This window comes from Geospiza fortis, unplaced genomic scaffold (genome assembly GCF_000277835.1).
Source record: "Geospiza fortis unplaced genomic scaffold, GeoFor_1.0 scaffold173, whole genome shotgun sequence".
Taxonomy (NCBI): Eukaryota; Metazoa; Chordata; class Aves; order Passeriformes; family Thraupidae; genus Geospiza; species Geospiza fortis.
The window spans coordinates 4,336,025-4,351,338 of record NW_005054334.1 but is presented as its reverse complement, the minus strand read 5'-3'; the positions used below and the strand labels follow the sequence as shown (position 1 = coordinate 4,351,338).

At 53.7% G+C, this 15,314-nt stretch overlaps 2 protein-coding genes across 3 annotated transcripts in view; one reads left to right on the top strand and one right to left on the bottom strand.

Moving 5' to 3' along the window:
- Positions 1-7,496, top strand: part of MRTFA (myocardin related transcription factor A) — a 77,470-nt gene extending 69,974 nt beyond the window's left edge. The window contains exons 11-15 of one of the 2 annotated variants that reach the window (XM_031057805.1): positions 649-777; positions 2,582-2,758; positions 3,136-3,196; positions 3,639-3,684; positions 3,769-7,496. In XM_031057805.1, the coding sequence (XP_030913665.1) occupies positions 649-777; positions 2,582-2,758; positions 3,136-3,196; positions 3,639-3,684; positions 3,769-4,138 (783 nt within the window). In that variant the 3' untranslated portion in view covers positions 4,139-7,496. Of the gene's footprint in view, positions 1-648; positions 778-2,581; positions 2,759-3,135; positions 3,197-3,638 lie in introns of both variants that reach the window. The other variant, XM_031057804.1, reaches the window with a different exon arrangement.
- Positions 7,457-15,314, bottom strand: part of SGSM3 (small G protein signaling modulator 3) — a 29,847-nt gene continuing 21,989 nt past the window's right edge. Inside the window, exons 13-22 of the mRNA XM_031057806.1 lie at positions 15,009-15,164; positions 14,439-14,493; positions 14,005-14,054; positions 12,640-12,792; positions 12,473-12,543; positions 12,122-12,170; positions 11,829-11,914; positions 11,358-11,480; positions 9,922-9,982; positions 7,457-9,521 (exon numbers count right to left, since the gene is read on the bottom strand). Coding sequence (XP_030913666.1) covers positions 9,438-9,521; positions 9,922-9,982; positions 11,358-11,480; positions 11,829-11,914; positions 12,122-12,170; positions 12,473-12,543; positions 12,640-12,792; positions 14,005-14,054; positions 14,439-14,493; positions 15,009-15,164 — 888 coding nt within the window. The 3' untranslated portion in view covers positions 7,457-9,437. The remainder of the gene's footprint in view (positions 9,522-9,921; positions 9,983-11,357; positions 11,481-11,828; positions 11,915-12,121; positions 12,171-12,472; positions 12,544-12,639; positions 12,793-14,004; positions 14,055-14,438; positions 14,494-15,008; positions 15,165-15,314) is intronic.

Here is a 15,314-nt window from a genome sequence, read left to right as displayed (position 1 = left end):
TGAAATCAGACCCTGGGAGCAGACTGTTTGCTTTTTGGCTGCTCTTTGTTTTAATGCATGTCAGTATTCCAGTGTTAACAGAGTCTTTCATCAGAGATGATTTACGAATCCCCTGCTGGCATGAGCTCAGCACTTAACAGAAGTGTTCCGAGTGTTCCTTCCAGGAAGGGATAAATATGCCCAAGTTTGATGGCATAAGTCAAACCTCAGCACCTTCCATGACATCAAAGATAATTTTCATTCTCTGCTGATACATTTCTTGCACTTTCTGCGGAGCAAGTGCCAGTGTCTGCCATTAGTGACAGGCGCTGAGCAGGCTATGTTTGCTGCATAGCAGGTGAGATGTCGGCAGCAGAGAATCTCACCTGAGCTCCACCACTGCTCCACAAGGGCACAGCTCCTGTCAGGTCTGGCAGTCCTTGAGGCGTGTCATGGGTAGCCCAGGGATTTAGGCTGGTACTACCTCCTCTCTTAGGACTCTCAATTGCATCCAGTCTGATTTCTCTGCTCAGGGAAAGACAAGGATGGAATTTCATAAAGAATAAAGAGTGGAGAAAAAACAAACTTATAAATCCTGTAAGAAGCCTAAGCCCTGTGTCAGTGTCATGTCTGGGGAATAACCTGTTATGGATACCCTTTTCTTCCCAGAGTGTACAATCATCACCCGCTAAAACGTCCAGCCAACTGCCGTGTCAGGTACCTGCAAACACCCCTCAGCAGCCCACGCAGCAGCAGCAGGAGCAGCAGCAGCAGCCCAGAGGACCAAACCAATCTAAGGTAGCTCACTGCCTGCTCACTTTTCTCCCTTGGTTTTCTTTGCCTGTTCCCAGCGTTTGTACCCACAGGCAGTGGGTACAAATATACCACATTCCAGTGGGTGTTGTCTGTGGATTAAAAACAAGGGGCTGGAGTGGGCAGCCTTGATTCACAGGGGTGTTCCAGATTCTTGAAGGACTGCTGCTGAGCAGAAGAGGTGGCTGCTGCATGGAGAGAGAGGATGTGGCTGGTGTGGCTGCTGCTGAAGGGGCATGTGAGCTCAGAGGGGTAAAAAGCCTGTGACCTTTTAGTCTCTGGTACTGCTGAGCATGCTGTCATTTCCATTCCCCTGCCTTGAGCATGCCAGTTAATGACCACTTTGTGAAGTGTTATACTGCTTCAGGAAAGAGAGCACCTCTGCCTTCAACCCTCTCCAGGTGCTGGCTGTAAAGAGGCTGTGCTGTACATCTCAACCCTTTCTAGCCTGCTTAGCTGTCTCTCTAAACTGTAATTAAGATAAGGTACAGAAAGATGATTAAAAGTTTTTAAGAGCTTGGAGGATCATTTCTGAGTCAATTCCTGGAAAGAGTATGAAGACAGAAGTGATTTCTAGCATATTTAGAGTGAGAAATCTACTTTGCAAAGGGTCAGTGCCTTGGTTCGCTTTGAGACCTTGGAGAAAGTGGAGAAGGTAAATAAAGGCACCTTTTTCCTTGGAGTTCCTTAGCCTTTGTGCTGCAGAGGTGTCTGTACTGACTCTTCCAATCCTTTTGCCTCCCTGTGGAGTCAGAAGCCAGGTCTGCAGGCAGTCACAGGGCAGCTGGCCTACACCAAGTTGTCTTTCTCAGCACCTCCAAACCGGCAGCCTTTCTGCCCCAATGGTTTCCATAAGCAGTTGCTGAGAATTGGTACTTTTGGTAAAACCAGCCCACCCAGTGTGTCAAAAAAGATACCCTCCCAGCACATCCCATGGCCTCTGCCATGGTTTCCAGCCCTTCTCAGGAAAAGTGGACCCCAGCAGAGCTGGTCTAGGGTCACTCCTCTACATATGGGTCACAGAACAGATGAACAGCTTTCCAGGGAAAACAGGATGGGCATAGGCATCACTATGTACATGTGTTGGAAGTGGCATTCAGCTGCTGCCCAGGGTTTGCTGCTCTAGGGGAGTAAGTTTCTGTGTGGGTCATGCATAGCTGCTGTAGAGAGAAAGGCCTGATCGTCCTTCTTATGGGCAGTTACGTGCTGATTCATCTGGTAAAGCTGAGTCATGAGCACCACTTCCTGCAACACTTGGGGTTTCCTTTGGAGCTCTGGTGCTGCTGAGTGCTCTGGTGCTCTCCACCCACCAGCCGGCTGTGAAACTTGCTGCTAAGTGAAGCTGGCTTGTGACTCCAAAGCAGGCTCTGTAGAGGGAGGTGGGTAGAAGACAGGCCCTGGATATATTGCACAGAGTAGGCTGAACACACAAGGGAAATGCCCTTTCCCTCCAAAGTGCTGCAGGAATCCCCTGCTTGGATAGATGAGGCTCTCCCCGTCCAGGAGAAGTGAGGACGTGGTTTGTGGTGTGGCCGCTTTAGCATTGGAAAAATCAACTAAAGATTTCCAGCTGTGAGTTGAGGGGAAATTTGTCTTTTTCCCCTGCAGTCAGGGCATAGTGCACAGAGTCCAGGGAAGGAGGCAGGCTGTCGTGGGCAGAGCAGTGCAGACTGCTGTGCAGTGCTCCCAGGGAGAGGTGATGGTCTCTCAAAGCAGCTGTGAGACAGGAGTTGATGTAGACTTTTCGCTGATTTGCATTCATTCCCTCTTCTGCCTTCATTCGAAATAGTCCTCATCGCAGCCTGGCTCTCCTGCTGCCCCTTCCCCCTCCCAGATGGACCTGGAGCAGCAACAGCACACGCCGCTTTTTGGAACTCCTCCACCTCCTCTTCCAGTTCCCTCGGTCCCAATGAAAGAGCCACCACCAGGCTATGAAGAGGCCATGAAGCAACAGCCAAAGGCCCAGGTGAGAAGCGTTATTCTCCCTGGTTTCCTTGGAGAGCAGAGGAAAAGTTGCCATTGTGAATTTACTTAGTTTCTTGATGTGGGCCAGTGATAGGGAATGGAGACACAACTGCACCTTTCTCGTTAAACTTCTGCTGGAGGGTTTGGGCTGAACTCTCACAGGTGAAAAATCCCAAGCCATTCACTGCTGACCATACTTTCCCAGCCAGTTACAGCCTGGGTTACAGAGGACTCTGGTGCCATGTCATGGTATGCTCGTTCTTGCTAGAAAGCAGCCCATCCCTGGGGCAAGGGAGGAGAGTCAGCAGCCAAGGGTGTTGCTGGAGGTGAAAGTTCCCCTGGTAAATAGGAAGCTAATCCTGCACTTGCTCTCCCCAGGAGAACGGCTGTTCCAGCCAGCAGATGGACGACCTGTTCGATATCCTCATTGAAAGTGGAGGTACGCAGACAAGGCCAGCATTTTCCACAGTCCCTGGGTCTGAGTCTGGGGATTGCAGAGCACTGAGGGGAGAGTCTGTCATGGCCTCGCTCTCTTCTCCAGTGTCCCTTCCGGTGCCTTTAGCACTGGCAGTAAGTGCTAATCATTAAGGCACTGAGGGAGATGTCAGTCAGGCCTTAATATGATTCTGTGATTCTTGATGGCTCTGCTGCATCAGTCAGGCACATCGCTTCTGAGATGCTGAACAGAGATGGGATTTTGGGGAGGTGAGCTGAAAACTCCCCATAGTGAGGCAAGCACGGGCCCAGGATGTTTCCTCATCCCAGCTGGTGGTCAGTGACAGCTTAGTCTGGGGGGGTGTCTGTGGCCCTGGTGGGTGGGAGGGATCCTTCTGGGGTTCAGCCAGACTTTTCCTTACTTGGCCTGTTTGTTCCCTCTCCAGAGATTTCTGCTGACTTCAAGGATCAGTCGTCCCCAGCTGGGAAAGAGGTGCCCGTGGCCCCGGCGTGTTCCCCAGCGCCCAGCAGCCAGCACTCCTCGGAGCTGGCGGTGCCGGTGTCCCTGGGGCAGCCGGTGCTGCCGGGCCGCCTGGAGGACTTCCTGGAGAGCAGCACCGGCCTCCCGCTGCTGACAGCGGGCCATGACGGGCCGGAGCCCCTGTCCCTCATTGATGACCTCCACAGCGAGATGCTGAGCAGCTCGGCCATCCTGGACCACCCGCCTTCACCCATGGACACCTCGGAATTGCACTTTGCTCACGAGCCGTCTGGGGGCATAGCCCTGGATCTGGCTGAGGCTAACTTGGACAGCATGGACTGGCTGGAGCTGCCAGGGGGTTCTGTCATGAGCCTGGCTCCCCTGAGCACCACGGCTCCCAGCCTCTTTTCCACAGACTTTCTTGATGGACATGATCTGCAGCTGCACTGGGATTCTTGCTTGTAATTCTGTGAGCAGAAACTGAAGGGAATGGGAGTGGGAGGGCACAGGCATGCAGAGGGAAGAGGCCAGTCAACCAAAAAAAAAGAAGAAGAAAGAGCTCCTAGTATTTGTACTCCTCCCCTAACAGTGTCCTTCCTGCGTGAAGCCAGCAGTGGGCCAGGCCAGGGCAGGGAGAACGGCTGCTGGGGGAGAACGAGGCAGGAGGAGCTGTGGGGCTGGTGGCCTCCTGCCCACTCCACACAGCCTGGCCCAGCTGGGGTGAGAGCAGAGCCAGCAGCCCCTGTTCCTCCAGGCAGGAGCAATGGCAGCACATTGTTCCCTCAGGTGGGACAGAGCATGACTGGGCCTGAGCTGTTTCCAGAAGCAGCACTCTGCGCCTTCCTGGGATTGGCAGTTAAAGGGGGTTGTGCTGCCCCAGCACGGTTGGTCTTAACGGTTATGGAAAGGGATTCTACCTCTGGAGCAGGACACAAAGGCAGGAGGGCTGGCTGGGGCCCAGAGCAGCTGCCCTCTGCACCACCTGCCATCTCTCAGGGGAGGGTCTGATCTGCCGCAGGGCTGGGAGGATCTGGGCAGAACAGGCACCTTCTCTAAATGTAGCCAAAGGGAACCAGGGCTCCCCACCAACCTGGTAATGTCTAAGCTGGTTTCCCAAATATTGCTGAGCTTGGCAGAGGCCTGCCCGCTAGCTTCACGCACTTTGGGCTGCAAAACAGGTTTTTTAAGGTGCTAAAATCAGGTCCTTACATGTTAAAACTGCTGTCAGGCACAGCCCATTGCCCCCAGCTCCCACGGCACTCGTGACATCCCCAGGTGAGCAGGGGATGGGCACTGCAGCCTGGTCAGGGACCTGGGCAGTCAGCCTGGTGTGTCCTGGGGAGCGGGTGAGGGGCACAGCTGGCAATCAGTAACATATCATTGGGGGCCATGTGCAATCTGTCTCTGCCTTCACTGTGTTGGTGCCTCACTGTAGCACGTGCCCCAGTGGAAAGCAGCAGCTGGGAATGGATGTTGGACCCCATAGGCAAGGAAGGGGAAGTGGGACTGCAAGAGTGGTGTTGTGTGGCACAGCGCAGGTCCTGGCTCAGTGACTGTGAGGGCCCCTTGCTGGGGAGGAGCCTGAAAGCAAGTATTGGGCAGCTGACCTCTGCTCTTCCCTCCCTCCAGTCCCACAGGGTAAAAGGCAAGAGTAAATGGCTGCTTACTTTGAGCTGGTGCCCTGTGTCTCTGTAGGCCTCCAGGCTGGTGCCCTGGGGAAACTGCAGGCTGAGGAGTGGATGGACAAGCCCCCAGGACCTCAGAGCCATGATGATGCTATTCCTTGGGCAGGACTCTGTGGTGGAGCACCAGGCCTGTGGCTCACTCTTATGCTGTTACTTTAAAATTCCTGTGTCAGTAACTCACAGCCACACTGAGCAGGTGGGACATGGCTTACATGGATGTGGCTGCCTCACCACAAGGCTGTCCCTGCTTTGGCCCTGAGCTGGGTCCAGGCTGCTCGTGAGTGAGGTGGGGGAAGCTGTGGCTTCTGAAGTCATCCAGACTGAGGTACTGACCTGCTCAGGCAATGGAAGGATCAGCTGCCATCCTTCTCAATATCTCCTTGAGGATGCTGTCCCCACCTTTCCCCCATGCTGGGCTGCAGAGCTTCCTGCTGGGGAGGGGTAGCTGTGAGCCCCGTGCTGCTTCCCTGCAACTTTGGTACCTGGTCCTCTTCCCATGGAGAGGCTGTGCCACAGGGGTGCTGGTACCTCTGCTCCATGGTGAGGCAGGTAAACGCCAACCCTGCACAATGTGCTCTCCCTCAGCCACTGAACTGGCAGCTGGATGGGGTCATGCCTGTTTGCAGCTGGGAGATACTCCTGCTTTCCTGAGCCCTTTGCTTGTTAACTGCATGGGCAGCCACTTTCTTAATCATTAGCAGGGGGAGCCTGCTGGCAGCTTCCTTTTTTTCCCCTCCTCTCTCCTCTGGCCCTGAGCTGTAAGCAAGCTGGAGTCTCTTATCTGCCTCCTTCAGTGTCCGGGTTGGGGAGGACACCACCCCCCTCCCCCCTTCCCCACAGGCTTTCTATTCCTCAAGCTACAGTGTCACATCCTAAAAATCAGAATAAAAGTCTGGTGAGCACCCCCTTTATCCTCCTGAGCCCTCTCCCTGAATTCTCTCCTGGCACAGCCCAGGTGTTCACTGGGGGCAGTGAGTACTTAGCAATCACCTTAAAGAGCTTTCACCAGCTCTGCCCAGGCAGCTGCCCAGCTGCAGGGGCAGGAGGCAAGGAGTTTCTGAGGAAAGTATGGGGGCAGTGGGAGGATCTCCGAGATGCTAGGAGCAAAATGTGAGGCTGCCTGTTTGTCAGACTCAAGCAAAAGCAGTTCTTCAGCCCATAGTTGCAGTAGCCCCCACAAAAACTAGCTGTGTGATTTCTTTGGTACAAATAATTACAATTCTACAGCTATTAAATAAAGAAGGAAATGATCAACAAAGTGCAATGAGTTCCTAGAGGAAGGTGGGAGACTCCAGCTGCAGTCCTGGCCTGACCCAGCGCTGGTTCCTTGCCCTGAGCCAGGTACTCCAGTGCTTGGCAGAGAGATGCCAATGCCTGATAGCAGCATAGCCCTTCCCAGAGATTGCTGGTGGAAGGCTGAGCTCAAAGCTGCTCCCTTTCACCTTTACCCATCCACCATCAGGTGTGAAACTGTAGGAATTTAATGACCCTGACTTTGCCCAACATACTTGCATTGGCTGAAGAGCTTCAAGGAGCCCAGAGGATGCAGAACCATGAGCCTCATGTCCTGAGGAGCCTGGCTGACCTGTGGGAGGCCCTCTGCACAAGGGGCTTCTGCCAGGAGAGTGAGTGCTAACCCTGTGCCTGTGGGCAGAGGGGAAGCTGGTGCCTCAGCCCTGAAAGCGTTAGAAAGTCTTTTCCCCAAGCAGTGCCCAGAGCAGACTTGCCCAGTTCTCTGCTTTCTTACTATTATTTCTTTGAATAATAGTTCAGTAGTTCTTTGTTGGAAGAGGTATTCCCCTGGACATACATTTTTGCACCCATTGGGAAAAACGAAGTCTGATGTTCTGCCTCTACCTTGAATGTAATCCTGAATCTTTCTGCTGTAACCACTACTTGTTTGTAATGTGTATTTGACTAGCACGCACTCTCCCTTCCACTATGCAGCCACTGGCGAGGGGTGATCAGCACTATCACAGTCAGATGGTGCTGGGGCATCGGATCCAGAGCGAGTATTCAACTGGAAAAGGATAAAAGTGACAAGTTAATGGGGGAGAGAATGGATCTTTAAATTGAATTATTTTTTCAGTTACAAATATTTGAAGAAAAAAAATTCATTTTATTAAAAAAATTCCAAACAGCCACGTTCTCAGAAACTTCTCTGCTGTGCTGGTGGGAGTGCTTGGGGCCATTCTGCCTTTTTCAGCTAAGGGTGGGTGATTCCTCTTTGTCTTTCTCAAACCTGAAAAAAGCAGCTTCAGTGGTGGTGGCTCATCCTTCTCAGCTGCAGGGAGATTCCCTCAGTGTATGGAAATTACCTACCCTGCCACCAGAGGCAGGTTTTACCAGGGACAGCTATTTGTGTCCCCCAGCCCAGTGGGCTGGTCTGGACTGCAGGTGGTGGTGAGGTGACACTGCCCCTTCTGCAGCCACATTCCAAAGGAATTACCTTCACTGAAGACACTCCTTTCAAATCAGAATATATGCTGCAACTTCCACCCTCCCACAAGCTTGGACTTCTAAACACAGTTCTCCCAAGGGCCTGTGCCCTGTTACTGTCCCTCTTTACAGCTCAGCCTACACCTGCTTTTTCCAGAGACACTTCTTGTACAGACAACACTTCTGTCCCCACCACCCAGCCCTGCTTTTTGCTAGCCTCTCTGCCTTTCCTAAGGGTCCTCCCTCTGCAGTGTCCCTGCAACCTGTAGTTTCCATTATTTCTGGCTTTTCTGAGGCTCTCCTGCGGACCTGCTCTTAGGGCTGGTGGCACAGAGGTGCGAGGCAGGGCTGCCACTGCTGGCAGCAGAACTGGCTCTGCCCTGGCTGCTGCCTGACCTTGTGGGCTACTCCAATGCAAGGAGTGCCAGCACAGAAATGGGATCACCATTGTCAAATGGCAGAAAGGAAAAATTAAACCAAGTCCTGACCCTGTCAGAATAACCCCACAAAGCCCAGCACTCTCCCAAGATGCAGTTTTTATTTACAAACCCACCAAATAAAGGAAAGTAAGAATCTAGTGTCATCCCATCAGTAGTTTGTGCTCACAGACAAGCGCTTTCAGTAGAAAGTCACAGACTCCATATCCAGAGCCACCACCACAAAGCAGCAATTCTCCACTCCTGACCCACGTCCCCAGTGCCATCGCAGGGCGAGGAGGACGAGTAGGTCTCCCTGAGCCAGCTCCAACCTAAACCCTGTCCTGAGCTACAACGGTGCCAAAATATATATGTTCCTGGAGGAAATTTACAGCTTTTTGGTTAACAGTAAAAATCATCTCGAGACTAAAACGACAGCATGAAACACTCTTGTTTAGAGGAGAGGTGGTTTTTGTCTGCTCCCAGAGTAGACAATGACCATCCCCTAAGGCTGTTACAGTGGTAACAGGCTGGTAAATTTGGGCAATTCCTGTCAACATCCCACGTCAGTGCCAGGGAGGTGGGATGAAACTGATGCCAGTTCCCTCTTCTTAGCTCCAAGTCAAAGGAACTCTGCTGTGTCCCCCAACAGAGGGGAGCCCTTGGCTGCCATGGGGAGGGGATGTGCTCTCCCTGCTGTTGTACAGCAGTGAGTCTCTCACCAGCCCAATTCCACATGCAGCTGCAGTGCCAGCTGCCAATGGCACCAGCTCTCATGGATCAAAGCCACCCCAAAAGGGCCATCTCTCCCCATAGCTCCAGCCACAGACACGCTCACATCCCCACACGTGACTGCTGGCCCACGGGGCAGGGCACAATGGCTCCAGCCAGGCTGCTCCCCTGGGCACTGGTGGGGAGGCAGGGCTGAGGAGAGCAGGAGATAGGGGTGGCAGAGATGTGGAAAGCTGGAAGGGGGCACTTGCTTTTAGTAGCCAGAACACACTTGTTCCTTTGCAGCATCACCCTCAACCATCAGCCCCCTCGGGTCTGCAGCTCAGCCTCCTGGCACTGCTCCATCTGTCCCAGTGGTTTGGCAGCCCCTGGGGGGAATTTTGTCACAGATACAAGTGGGTGGGGTGGGGAAGGGCAGGGTGTGAGACATGAGGGGGTAGAAGAGATGAGTGCAGCCATCGAGAAGGTCCCCAGGATGGGGCGGGGTGGGGGTCACCCATCTATGTCCCAGCTGAAGAGATGGTGCTTCACAAGCATGTCCTGCACCCCTTCCTTCAGTGGCTTCTTCTCCTTCTCCTGCAGGATGACATAGAGACCCAGGTCAGTGCACACCACCCAGAAACGGAGAGGTTGTGTCTGTGGGCAGAGCCTGAGCACACTGAGGCTCTGGCACCCAGAGCAGCTTCCTGCACATCCCACCTTTGCACAGCTGGCACAGGGAGAGACCTTTGGTTTGGAGAGCATTGGGGAAAGGGAGCCTGACACTTCCCTCTGCCCCAGCTGGGCAGGGCAGGCAGCCCCTCTGCCACCATTGCCCCACAGCTCCTGCTGCAGCTGTTGGAAAGCAGCCCCATCCACAGCCTCTGGAGCTGGCTCCAGAGGAGGCAGATGATGGGTTGAAGCACAAAGCTGGGAGAGGGAGGCAGTAAATTAAGCCCCTGGCTGAGTGAAAGAATGAGAGATGCCACCTACTCACCTCCCTCTTTATTGGCAGCTCCCAGTCCTGAGAAAGGCTGAAAGCAAATTTGCCAAGGACTCTGCAACGAAACCAGAAGAGTTTGATGTTAAAACGGACCCCCAGACCACACTCCCAGCCTTTGCCCACAACTGCTGCTCCAGGCACACAAACACACTGTCTCCCCAGCTTGTCCTGGCATGCCACTAAGCTTACAAAGATAAAATTCCTTGTTTGATGTTGTTGAAAAGACAGCAGCAGTCACTCATTCCCTCTTTGCTGGGCTTCACATCCTCCCAGGCCAGGCTGGAAGAAGGAGCCTGAAGCTGTGACTCAAGAGCAGCCCCTACAGAGCCTGGTGCAGCAGCACAAGGAGGCAGGGGCAGCCCTGGGCTCTGAGGGACTGCAGACACGCCTGGCTGAGGGCTGCACAATTGCAGCTGGCAGTGGCAGATGGCAGCTTCTTCTCCAGAAAGCAGACCCCTTCCTGCAGCACCTCAGATGTCTGCAGTACTCTCCCTCTCCCTGGAGCAAGAGAAGTGTCCTGCAGCAGAAGTGCTCAGAGGGGCTGGCACAGGGTGCTCCCTTGCTGGCTGGGAGAAGCAGGAGGTAAGACATGAACCAGTCCCACTCGGTCCTTTGGCTGTGCCCAGCTGGCACTGCCCCCATGCTGTGGGACACGGCAGCCCAGAGGTGGCAGAAACCCTCTCCCATTCAGCAGCAGGCTGAGAACACCATGAAGTGTGCACACACAGGGCTGCTCTGGCTACAGATGCTCCCACTGGGGCCTGAGGCAAGTGGGTGGCGCACACAAAAGCCAGCTTCCACTGAAGGACAGCAGGAACCAGGCTGGGGCAGTGGTGATGGCAAGGGATTTGCCTTCCAGCTCCCTGGGACTTCATCTGGCTTTGCAGAGTGCAGGAGGGCCAGGAGCATGGATGTCCCAGGGATGTGTACCCTGGGCTCCAAGTGACTGCCTTGTGCAAGCTCATGCACTAAAGATGCTTTCAGCCCCCTCACCTAACCAGGGAGTCAGGGGGTGACTGACTCCTTCCTAGCCCATGACTGTCCAACTGTCTCCCTAGGACATTCCCTGCTCGGACTTAGAGTGCCTGGCAAAGGACATGGAGAGCAGTGGGGTTGGAAAGGCAGACTCTCCATCAGAGTAGGTGTACAGCAGGAGGCAGGGAAAGGCTGCCTGCTTGACACAACAGGACCCCAGGAGCCAAGCTCTGCTCTTGGATCAGGCAGGCACAGTGCCTCACCATAAGCTGCCCAGAGATTCCCTGCGGCCTCAGCACAGAGCAGGAAATCTCTATGGCTGGGATGTCTGGGCAGCCCACGCTGCAACTCACTGGAGAGGGCCCTCACCCCACTGTAGTGAGGGCCACCTCCTGCAGAGCAGGGGGAAATCTATTCCAGACACTGGCATGGGGACACGCCATGGGGACACTCACCTCAGCTCACATTTGATCTGTACCCAGCCAGGACTGCGCAGGAACGACCAGGGATGGAACCACTTCTCCACGGTCTGCAGGCTTGAGCACAGAACCTCCAGCCACAAATGCAACACCTGCTCGCTACAACAATGGGGTATAGGCTTGTTACTCAGCTGCAGCCAGGGAAAGAAACTCCATCCCTCTGGGGTAGTCTGTTTTCAGCTCAAGCCTTGACTCCCATCCCCAGCGGGAACAGGATAACCCCGTAAACTTGTGTGAGCCACCCCATACAACAGGAGCTCCTCCTTCCAGCTAGGAATCAGGCCAGCACAATGCACAAGGAACAAGTCTCTCCCAGTGGCTGCAGTGGGAGGGGAAAAACAATGCTGTGGCCTAAGATTGAAACCACTGCTGTCCTTAAGCCCACTCTGTCCCTTCCCAAGCTCTTTGCAGCCAAAATACCAAGGGTACCAGGACCAGATGACTCACTTGAGTCCAACACAGATCAGAGAACGAAGCTTCACATCCATCTGTGCATGTGCAGCATCATGTGTCATGTTCACAGCCTGAACCGCCTACAGGGAGGGAAGGTGTGGTTACTGCTGGGCAGCAACTTCAGCAACACAGCCAAATGCTGCCCACCCCCACCAGTGCCCCCCGCTACCACCAGAGGGGCTAAGAGAAGGTCTGGGAGACTCTGGAGCATTTCCCTCCAACAGTCTCCACAGGAAATGTCCCCAGAGTAGGAGCTGGGCTCTGGCTGGGCTTGGGGCAGCACTCACCCGGTAAAGCAGCTCCTCTGGAGTGAGGACTTTGCCATCTTCATCAAGCCTGTAAAGATCACAGCAGAGACCCAGCTAGCTCCAGTCACCCTGAACACATGCAGGCTTTTCCTGCTTCATACCCCAACAGCTCTCATGCTATTGCTGAGCCCAGAAGTGCCCCACAGCCATAAGAGCCAGATACAGACCCAGAATCAAACACAGGGGCCCAGGGGAGGGGACAAGAGCCACTGCCAGCCCCAGGTCAGCAGAGGCACAGCAGCCTGCTGACACCACACCCACAGGAGCATGGGCCTTGCCAAGGTGCAGAGCAGCATCAGTTTGATGAGCATGGAGGAGCAGGGCACAGACCTGTAAGTCTTGCAGAGCACAAGGCGAGAATACACGGAGTCGAAGTCCCGTTCCACTTCCCGGCTTGCAGCCTGGAGGAGCAGAGGGACACTAAGCACACCTGCCCTAAACCTGCCACCTCAGCCCTCTGGCAACACTGCCCCACGAAAGGAACTGGGACATCTCACCTCTTCAATGAACAGCCAAGGGTGGCAGGCCCCCCCCAGCAGAGATGGCTTCTTCAATCCATGTTCAAATATGGACTTCAAGGCTGGACAGAGTGTGCCTCGCACCAAGTCTGTCACTCCCTCTGTGACAGAGTCATCTCCAGCGATGGAGTACTGAGGAACAGGGAGCGCCAGCTCTCAGGGGGCAGAGCATGGAGGTGATCCACTCACCTACACCTCTGCACAGACCAATTCCACTCCCAGGTACCTGCCAGAATCCCCTCCCCACCTCTATCTGTCATGCTCTTGCATAAGGCCCCATGTTCTGTGCTACTGCAGGGGATCTCCTGAGACCTTTGTGTTCAGGTGGTGCCCAGGAGACCCCACAAGTGACCCCAGCACCACCCCAGCAGCATTCAGCACCCAGGAATGTGATGGTGTGATGCTGACTGAGCTAAGGTGTGGAGAGGGACTTGCACTGAGGTCTCTGGGACTCTGTAAGCTGCTAATAGTCAAGACAAACAGAACCAAATAGGAATTTCCAGGTCAAGGGGAACACCACTTCGAGGTATCACACTGACACTCTGCTAACACTCCCATAAGTGGGATTCTCTGTGTTTCCACAGTTAGGAGCAGAAACACTCAGCAGTGCAGGACATTTCTGTGCACAGAGAGGTGATCTGCATCTAAGGAGCCAGCCCTGAGAGAGGGGGAAGGAAGGGATAGGTCAATACTGACATCTCTCTGGGGGCTTCTCCAGGGGGACTTGGGTCAGCCTTTCAGCTCTTCCTCACTCCCCAAATGCTGAGGAGAGAGAGAACCAGGCCTTCTCCACTTTCCCTGAAAACTGCTGAGGTCAACAACTGCTGATGTTTGTCTCATACACACTACCTGAATCTTGAGGACATATTGAAGTATCTGCTATAGATAAGTGCCATCCTATCACTGCCAGCTGTAAGAGGAACTAAGACAGATTGTCCCCTTGGGCACAGCTGCTGGGGAAGAATTTACTGTCATGGTCACAAAGCACGAGCAGGATCCATAGGTACAGCCTCAAAGGAGTAAAAGAACACAGGCAGCTGGGAGCGGACAGAAACACTGCCCTGCTTCCTCATCTCTAGGGCCCTTACAACCCCAGGCATCTCACACAGGTGCCTTGGCAGCCCTCTGGGGCCTCATTCTCCACTTGGTCAGCATGAGGAATTTGAGTAAACAGGTTCAGGAAGATAAGCTGCCTGATCACATCACAAAGCACTCAGTGGCCAGAGAAAGCAAACAGACTGAAAGAGGGAAATCTATGGCTCTTTTCAACTGTGGCTTTTTAGTTATAACATAACCCTTTTTTTAAATGTGAAGTTTTTTTGTAATTGTGGCATTTTTAAGTACCTCTTTACTCCGCTCATCCAAGATCTCCACAAATTTTGCAGGAAACCAACCTACAAAGAGTGAACAAAGAAATAAGCCTGACAAAGATACTAAGAAATCCTTACACAAAGCCCAGTGGGAGCTGAGAAAAAAAATCAGAGTTCATAGGGCCTACCACCAAAGAAGGAAGCAAGCTGCCTCAAAATCACAATAACCAAGGCAGCTGCACAAGAAAGCCAGTTGCAGGACACTGCCCACGTGCAGCAGTGGTGACATGCACCCAACCACCCCAAGTGACCAGGTCACTGCTGCATGACCGCTCTCATACATTTCCTTTGCCCCTGGCAGATACTCTGGGTACCTGCAGAGCCTTTGCTGCCAGAGCAGCTGTTGTAGATGAATGGATGCTCTGCATCCGGCCCCACTCTCCTCAGTGCAACCCATCCTGTTCTCACCTCTCAGTCCATTCAGCTCTCCCACCCAACAGTGCTCATCCTTCTGGGAAATGATCTGAAAAAGAGGGAGTGGAAAATACCAGTTGAAGAGGTTGCAGTTGCAGGAGGGGTACAGTTGTCTGGCTGTGTGTCCACAACGAGGAACTGCTTTCTTCTCAACTGCTTTGCCAATGTTCTCTTCTCACATAGCCCAGGGCCTTCAAGGGCACAAAGATACTGCAAACATCCTCTTCTCCCCAATCTTAGATAGGAAGTTCACAGTTAAATGCAAATGGATGCTTTTACAATTCAGTGTGCAGTGTTAAACTGGGACTTGGGTTGGACCAAATCCACCTTTTGCACAGCTGTACAGCAGCCAGGAAAGGGACTTCGTGGTGGCACTGAGAACGACTCACAGGACAACACTCACAGGAACACACTGCCTCATTCCCAGCCAGTCCCTAGGAGCACCAGCTGCTCCTCCTAGGTTCCTAACTGGGCTCTGAGCTTATCTCCTCCCTCCTTTCCCTGCAGGAGAGGTAGCAGAGCATCCCAAACAAGCTGGGGCTGCCTGTCCCCAGGCTGACGCACCGTGATGATGTCGTTCTTGCGGAAGCCCAGCTCGTCGTCATCGTGGCGCTCAAAATCCAGCAGTGCCTTGGCTCGGCGGCGCCGGTTCCGCGAACAGGCCACGTAGTTCTCATGGTCCCGCTGGTGGCTCTCCATGCTGTAGTCTGGGGTCAGATCCTAGCAGGCACACACAGAGGAATCAAAGTCCACAGGTGACTCCCAGCTATCTGCCAAAGCTTGCCTGCCCCTGTTCCCAAACCTTTTCCTGCTCCTAGACAGCAAACAACCTCTCAGCACAGCCCTCCACCACAGATGGATTAAGCGAGC